Below are 9,229 nucleotides of genomic sequence, written 5' to 3' on the forward strand. Positions count from 1 at the left end.
TCTTCTTCTGTGTTTAGTTGTTGATGTTGAGATCTTGTGGATTAGGAGCAGTAATGTCTCACCTGGACTGATCCCCGGACGGGGTGTTTGTTTTTGGTGTTTTTCCCCCTTTCTCTCCTCCCACCTATTATACAACACAGGGCAGATCCACTTGCCAAAAAAATGTCTGCACAGAACAGATCGTAATTTTCCAACAAGTGAGATCTGCAGGGTCCCACTGTCAGAAGCATAGGCGATCCCACTGAGCGTCTGCCTTATTAATATATATATATATATATATATATATATATATATATATATATATATATATATATATATATATATATATATATATATATATATATATATATATATATATATATATATATATTTGCACAGGGCTGGATCCACCTGGTTGATTGGAGGGAGTTATGTAAATAGGGGATTTGTTTGGGATCTCCATTCATTAGCTCCTGACTGGAGGGGGGCTGGTTGGAGATAACATTAGCTTATCAATGGATGCCATCTGCAAAAAAAAAAAAAAAGTTTAGGTTGAAAATAAATGACAGCTGCTTAAATCTCATCAATTTGTGCATATGTAAAGTGACTTGTTTGTTGTCACAGTCGGGATCGGCCGATGTGCTAAAGTCTTGTTGATTTATTAGGAGGTGAGAATTAGGAATGCTCGAGTCGGAAGGGAGGGGGGCTGATAAATATTTATTCTTCACTCATTTTACATTTGTTCCTCAGGAAGCAGGGGGCAGAGTGACGTAATAAACCCTAGAATATCTGTGTATCTCTAAATAAATATATATGTTATTATTATTAATAATAATAATAATAATAATAATAATATTATATACATTGCATGATGTACACTGTCACAAATAACTGTTGTTTGTTCTTATCCCCCAGACTCTGTCCTGCCTTGCTGGGGATAATAATCAGCAGCCATTAATGCCCCTCGTGTGTTGGGTGACATAGAGGAATACCCCCAGTTTGTGGATCATATCGGGGAGCCCTGGGCAGCTGTTAGTATGATGTCTTACCTCAAACAGCCCCCCTATGGCATGAACAGCTTGGGGCTCACAGGACCAGCAATGGACTTACTGCACCCGTCAGTGGGATACCCAGGTAAGACCCCCCAGCACCCCACACTGCCCCCCGGCCATTGTTATGGGGCCACTGAGCTGCAGATCCCATTGTGATTTGTGTCCAGTCTAAAGATCCGCAGAGAGGAATCCGATCCATAAGATTTGTCTTCAGTAGTAAATCTATTTTGTAAGTTTTCATTCCTGAGCCCAGTGCTGTTCCCGGTGTGTTCTCCTATCGGTGTAATATCCGATATATATCCGGAGAGATGAGGACTTGTAGTAAGTTAGTGACAGTTCTGTAGCTCGGTCTGGACTCTGGATCACCTGTGATCGGGGCGGATCTGAGCCCTGTAATGGGGAATGCGGGGCCTCCTCCGATCCCCTCCACCAGCTCGATCACTTTCTCTTTCTAAATCTCTGGGACAAATGTTCTAAAACAAAGACCTGGTGTAAAAGGCGAGAACCGGAGACAGATCCGCCTGTGAAGGTCAGGCCTCGTAATTATTACTTCTTATTTTATATATTTTCAAAACTTTCCCAGAGTTCTCTTCATTCTTCACCGATACGATCGCGTGTCTGCATTTATAGATCGAAAGCGACAGAACTGATGAAGAGAAGCCTCTGGAGGGATCAGTGGAGAAGTTTTAAAGTTTCGAAAATATATAAAATAACAAGGAAGAAACAATTTTCTGATAACATCATTATATAAATATATGTGTATGTCCACAACTACAATATATAGATGACTACCATATGTACATATAGAACAAATGCAAATATTTAATTATATATTTGTTGTATGTATATGTGTATGTATGTATATGTGTGTGTGTGTGTATATGTATATATATATATATATATATATATATATATATATATATATATATATATATATATATATTACAGTGTTAAATGCTCTTATTTTTTCCTGTCAATATTTAAATGTAAAAATTGTAGAATGTTAATATCCTGTCAAGTTTTAGCTTGATCCCAATCTGCTCGCTTTGGGTTTGCATTTCCTATTAGGATTACTGATAAATCATCCTGTAATTTCTGCATTTATTATGTGCTGATTACAATGATGAGAGGAAATGTAACAATAAGACACTTCAATACCTGTCGCTATAATTCTATCTATTGAGGTATAACGTGTCCCTCTCCACCAGACTGTTCAGGGTGTAAAATAAATACGATCTTAAGAAAAGGCCTTAATATTGTTTTAGTAAATAGTGAATCTCCGGGCCAGTATCCTGCCCATTCTGCTCCCACTCCTGGCAGATATGATCCTGCGTGGATCTGGGTGTACAGAGCACGATGGACATTAAGAAAGACCAACGAAAACAAGGATCCCTAAAATATAACTTTTAATGAACAAAGTTAAAAAAAAACTCTATTTTCAAAATAACAAAACAATTAAAAAAGGACAATTCATGTACCTGTTAGACCCTGCTGGGTAACCCTGCCAGGCAGGGTATATTGTAGTTACCCAGCAGGGTCTAACAGGTACATGAATTGTCCTTTTTAATTGTTTTGTTATTTTGAAAATAGTTTTTTTTTTAACTTTGTTCATTAAAAGTTATATTTTATGGATCCTTGTTTTCGTTGGTCTTTCTTGGTTTTTTTTAGGATTCTGATTTATTCTATGTGTTTTTTTTTTTGCCTCACGATGGACATTAATCAGGATGATTTCCTTTAGTCCAGGCCTTTGTCATTTCTGTAGCTGAGCAGAAGTTGTGCATTTCTCTACACTTTGTTGCCTAATCTCCGAATTCTAATGTCTAGTGTTCAGTACAGTTTAGGTTTTAGTTTTGCAGATTATTGTGTTTTAGCTCCAGATTAGACAGGGCTCCTTACAGCAGGCGCGGATCCGCAGCCTCCGTGTAGTGCAGGCGCGGATCCGCAGCCTCCGTGTCCGGCGGACATCACTAACCGCTCCGCGTCTGCCCCACAGCCACCCCGCGGAAGCAGCGGCGGGAGCGCACCACCTTCACCCGCTCACAGCTGGACGTGCTGGAGGCTTTGTTCGCCAAGACCCGGTACCCGGACATCTTCATGAGGGAGGAGGTGGCTCTGAAGATAAACCTGCCCGAGTCCCGAGTCCAGGTAATCCCACGCGATCTGCCCCTGCGCTTCGGCCGCCACCTGGGCTCCTCCGCAGGGAAACCTTCTCTCCACTCCTCCTTCAATTTCATTCATTTCTTTCTGGAAGGAGGATGATTGCAGCCATTCAATCATTATTACCGACAAATGCCCCCACCCCCCATGATCACTAATTAATTCTAAGTTAGGCTGCTGCAGAACCTCTTGGTGTGATTATATATACCTTTCCTATCAAATGGATGTTAGAGTAGATTTCTGATGGTAGTGGGATATTTGTACTCGTGTCTGTGAGAAGCCCCTGGCCTGTTCCTGATATGGGGGGTGGGAAGGTATGGGGATGGGGGGGGGGGGGGTGTTGGGGTAAGGAAAGTTCTGGACTTGTGATCATTAGTTTGGGGTACCCTGTGAGCTGTGGCTGCCATGTTGTCTCTAGAGCTGGACATGGAGCTGGGACTGTAGGAAAGTCTGCAGAAAAGTTGACTGCACAACTGTCTATGATAATGCTGCCATCTAGTTATCTGTAAGGGAGGGTGGGGGCTGGGGGTCCAGGGTGCAGTCACCGTACAGGACAGGTGGGCAACCTGTGGGGCTGCAGCTTTCTGGAAAGTTATTATTAGGGTCAGTATGATGGAGGGTATTTACTAGCATTTTGTATTTATTTTTTAACCTGTAAGATCAGATTTCTTTTTCTTTGTATTTTTTTATTTTTATTAATGGAACATAAATGGTGGTTGATTTCTTTAGTGGGTAGTGTTCATTATATATTATGTATATTTATATTTACATTGTGTACATGACTATATGCCAGACTGGTAGGAAAAGTAGCGCCCCCTACAGAAAGTAGTGGCCACCCTGTGTGTGTATGTGAAGAGAAAAGTTTCCACATGAATATTTACAGTGTGTGTACAAAGGTTCCCACTAAGGAACCGAAACGTTGCCACGATAAGCAATTAAATAAAAAAAAAAAAAAACTTTTTCACTTGAATGTTGTAATATATATTATATTATTTAAGATTAACCTGGCAATTTTAAATTTTAAGATACATTTTTTTTTGTCTATTGTTTAACAAATATAGGAAGCCACCATTAGGTTCCTATGGATTTCTAAAGCAAACAAATAGGAATAACTTCTATATATCCCTGTATATGTTTATGACAACAATGTTTCATATTTACAGTAAACAATTTATTTCTGGATAATTAAATTAGTAGTTTTATAACTTTTTTTTTTTTCTTATCGAGTTCTGTATTTCGCTTTACAAAAATCCAATTTATTTAATAAAAAAAAAAAACTCAAACAACAAAAAAAAACTTCAGCCCAAATTATTTAGTTTCTAATCGAAATTGGTCACTTGGAGAATATATGGCAAAGGTTCATGACTTCTGTCGATCTCATTGCCTCCAGACGTTAATTTCAGAATTATTAGCAATGAATAGATTAAAAATCTTATCTGAACGAATAATTATCCTAATAAAATTTGATCGATAATTTAAGTCCAAAAAGAGCAGAGTTGTAAAGAATTAATAGTTTTCTAAAGGAGCAAAAAGGTGTCAGAAAGTTGTCAGAGTGATATAATCCCGGCGGTAATAATGAATAGTCGCACATATAATAATCTAAACCCAATGATTGGATGACAATTGCAGACCTTTACATCTTCAATGTGAAAATAGTCTAAAGACTATGGATGAACCGATATCTCTCCATTATTTTATTATATTCCTGTGCTTGTTGTGTAATATATAAAAAAGTGTGTGTGTGTGTGTGTGTATATATCTATCTATCTATATATCTCCAATCCGTATTTAATTTTTCGTTGTCCACCTACAATATATCTGGCTCTGCTGCTGTTTAGATGATCTGAGTGCAATCTAATAGTTCTTGTCGGTCGCCGATCCCCCGCATCGCTCGTCCGACCGTGCATTATTTCTGGGATGATCGTTCTATTTTTCTGTTTTTGTCCTTTTGCTTCAGGTTTGGTTTAAGAACCGTCGGGCCAAGTGCAGGCAGCAGCAACAGCAGCAGCAGAGCAGCGGCGGCGGCGGCGGCGGCACCGGAGCCAAGAACCGGCCCGCTAAGAAGAAGTGCAGCCCGGCCCGGGAGAGCTCGGGGTCGGAGAGCAGCGGCCAGTTCACCCCTCCCGCGGTCTCCAGCTCCGGCTCCTCCTCGTCGTCGTCCTCCAGCTCCGGCTCCTCCGGTAACCCCGGCCTGGGCGCAGCGGCCGCGGCGGCTCTGAGCGGCAGCACGGCGTCGTCCATCTGGAGCCCGGCGTCCATCTCCCCGGGCACCGCTCCTGCCCCCGGCGCTGCCCCCGATCACCTGGGAGCTGCGGCCGGTGCCTCGTGCATGCAGCGCTCCGGCTCCTCGTCTGCTGCCTCCTACCCCATGACCTACAGCCAGGCTGCCGGCTACACGCAGGGCTACCCGGGCCCTTCCTCCTCATACTTCGGAGGGGTGGACTGCAGCTCCTACCTGGCCCCTATGCACTCCCACCACCATCCTCACCAGCTCAGCCCCATGACTCCTTCCTCCATGTCCAGCCATCACCACCACCACCACCTGAGCCAGAGCTCCAGCCACCACCATCACCACCACCACCAGGGCTATGCCAGCACAGGACTGCCGTTCAACTCCTCTGACTGCTTGGACTACAAGGACCAGGCTGCTGCCGCCTCCTCCTGGAAACTCAACTTCAACTCCACCGACTGTCTGGACTACAAAGATCAGGCCTCCTGGAGGTTCCAGGTTTTGTGAGCCAAGGAGCATAAAGTTCTGGAAGTAAACTGTCCTGGCTGGAGCTGGGAGGAGAACATGACCCAACCGGTCACCAGTCTGGACCTGCTGTAGTAACTGTCCTCCTGTGAATTATTTATTGGTCCCCTGGACTGTGATGTCTGCAAAGAACATGGGAATGTGGAACCTTCTTTCTCCCATCCACTTCTATATATATATTCTTGGCCTATACCCACAGGTCATCACTTCTGCTAAAGTGTATATAGCCGGGGGCGGCCCTCCTAGACGGGCGCCCCCCACCGGCCGTCAGCGCACAGTATACACACGTTCTCCAGGTGTAGGATATTGGACTTTGCAGCCTCTTGCTGCCTGTAGCAGCTGAAATGTGTAAATATTCGGTCCGTTGCTAGGACCCATTTTATTTTTAGTTTAATTATAATATTTTCAGTATAATAATTCTCCTGACAGTCCCTTTTTTGTGGAGAAACCAAATTGTTGATATGAGACTTGGGGGTTTGTGGGTCAGTTCTACTGCACGTCATCACAAATCCCTTCAATAGAGACTCCCGGGGCGTCAAAGGGGTTAAATTTAGGCAACAGATAATTAAATATATATATATATATATATATATATATATATATATATATATATATATATATATATATATATATATATATATATATATATATATATATATATATATATAAAAATGACAGCACATGAAAAGGTTGGTTGGAGTTTATTGGTCAGAGTCCAACCAGCCCCCCACGTGTGGTGTTGGCCCCGGCCCATTGCTCCATTAGAGGCACTGATGACGGTGGCCATGGCCCCCACTGGTAGGTGAGGTTCCCTTTGAATCATGATACGACCCACAAGTGGCAGCGTCCACGGCGTGTGGGCGACCACTAAGCCCCCGCATCCTGGGGCGGCCGCGGCCTGTGGTTGCAGTGTGTATTAATAGGCATTGTATGTAGGATCACTTCATTTTGTACTGTCCCTTTAGTTGAATTGGGCTCACGGTATAAAGTTCTGTCTCAGCACTTCCATTTGTGTCACTGAAGATTCGGATCAGTTTGTCCCTGTGTAGGTGGAAAATTAATAATAATAAAAAAATGTTTGTAAATTTGATAACATGGTATGTCACGTCACTCCCAGTGTAAGGGAAGCGCATATCTGCATACCCCCTCTTCCCATAATAAAAATCAGACTAATGGATTCCAAGGTTTCGTGTCATCATTTCCATGTGGCGCCATTAACGTGGCAGCGGGCATGACAAATAGAGAAAGTGGGTGAAGAAGCCACAATGACTGGTCAGGTTACATTTATTTATTTCCTTTAAGTTTAAATCAAATTTTGGAATGTAAAAAATAAAATATATCTATATCTATCTATATATATATATATATATATATATATATATATATATATATATATATATATTTCATATATTCGCAATTAGCAAAAATTTCATTTTTATTCATTCACCTCCTGGTCATTATTTGGGGAGTACTCTGAGGTTTTCCAAATACATGTTCCAGGTAAGGGAAATTTTCACATGTGTTTTGTTTTTGTTTGTTTGTTTTTTTTTGTTTTTTTTAGCTTCCCTAGACTTTTTGATAAAAAAAAAAGTGCATTAGACATGCACCGTTAATGAAAATAAAATCACATGATGGAAGCCTTACGCAGTATTAGATCAATTTTTTTTAATGTTATTTACTTTTCTCCATATGGAGGGGAAAATAAATTTCCAAGTATCTCCAACGCATTAGATGGTGAAAAACAGTCAGCGCTAGGATGTAAAATGGCTGGGATTTGTATGCTGTTTTATTTATTTTATTTTTTTTCCCTTCTGTTCATGGACCTGTTGAGTGGACATTTTTTTTTTTTTTTTTTGATGAGCAAATCCTATAAAAATGATGTCCATGGACTCTAATGTCTACATGTTCTATCTGCGAAGGAGACTGGTAGAACACAGACTGGGGCCTTAGTTTGGTTTCTATGAAGAAACCTCAACATCTTCACTTCTTGAGCTGATCTTCACTATACTTCTTTTTGCATTGTGTATTTTTTTTTTTTTCTTTTTGACCCCAAAGTTACTAAAACTAGAAATACCCCAGTGTTCTAATTGTTTAATTATAGTATAACAGCAGCAGGAATAACAGCATCCACTTTGCAATGTAAAAAAAGAATGTTGCAAATGTAAGGGGTAAAATTTACATTTGTTTGTCAGGAAATAGCAGGCTGTTTAATTTTTAAGAAACAGACTTTTTTTTTTTTTGTTTTTTTTTTGTTTTTAAATGAAAAAAAAAAACTGACCTCTTAGCAAACAGGTTTTTTTTTAAGACACATTTTTGTAGATGCTGACAAATATTGCCTAGATAGTCCAATCTATGCCCCTGCCACATTTCCAGCTCACACCATGTGCAATAACCGTTGTGATTCTCTCCGGACAGGCTCCAATGCATTGATAAATCCTCTCCAGCGTATTTTGTCTAATACAATATTATTCTAATTAGCTTCATTTTTTTTTTAAAGGCCAATACATAAGATGACTGTTTCTCTGACTGTTTTTCATTCAGTATTATGCATCGATATAATGTTAACTTTGTGGATCAAACTGATCTTTATTATCCAATTGCAGTGGTAACATTAGAGGTGTTGCATAAAAACTAATTTGGCTTGGGTTATAATAAGTTATTTCTATAGCTCTAACATATTCCGCAGCACGTTACAATGAAGCGGGGACATGTACAGATAATAAAACCAATGCAATGTAACACATTGCAACAGTTACAATCTTACAATATAAGGTTCCGTTCACATCACAATTTTGTACATTATACGCACTATTCTATGTCATTTTATTTTGTTAGATTCTGAATAACAGCGCCCAGACTGATTGTGTTTTACGCAGATTGATACCATACCACACTATTTGCTCATTAGCTTTGCTGGGGTTTCTATATATCATTACTATCTGTAACGCTTTTCTTGTGACTCAACGGATGAAAACTAATGTCAACCGGTATCCATGGTCATTGGGCTTTTTCATCAGTTTCTGTTGCAAAGCTGGTGAACCGGATCCAAAACCGCATCATGTAGCATGTATTGATCCAGTTTCTTCAAGGGTTCGGTGCAATATATGCTATGCTAGATAAATGGGAGCAATCCCATATCAAATCATGTGATCCATTCTCCCATCAGTATGTGGAAACAAGGCCTTATTCTACATTTTTATTTATTTATTTTTTTTTAAATTCTACATACTAGTACTAAACATTTGTCTCTACATGTTATGTATTGAGTTTAGGCTTCTTTCACACT

General features: G+C 40.3%; 1 protein-coding gene across 1 annotated transcript in view; it reads left to right on the plus strand.

Moving 5' to 3' along the window:
• The window catches only part of OTX1 (orthodenticle homeobox 1), a 7,569-nt gene extending 449 nt beyond the window's left edge, over positions 1-7,120 (plus strand). Inside the window, exons 2-4 of the mRNA XM_069768695.1 lie at positions 895-1,113; positions 3,025-3,176; positions 5,146-7,120. Coding sequence (XP_069624796.1) covers positions 1,017-1,113; positions 3,025-3,176; positions 5,146-5,925 — 1,029 coding nt within the window. The 5' untranslated portion in view covers positions 895-1,016 and the 3' untranslated portion in view covers positions 5,926-7,120. The remainder of the gene's footprint in view (positions 1-894; positions 1,114-3,024; positions 3,177-5,145) is intronic.
• The last annotated feature ends 2,109 nt before the right edge of the window (positions 7,121-9,229 follow it).

This window comes from Ranitomeya imitator, chromosome 5 (assembly GCF_032444005.1).
Source record: "Ranitomeya imitator isolate aRanImi1 chromosome 5, aRanImi1.pri, whole genome shotgun sequence".
Classification (NCBI taxonomy): Eukaryota; Metazoa; Chordata; class Amphibia; order Anura; family Dendrobatidae; genus Ranitomeya; species Ranitomeya imitator.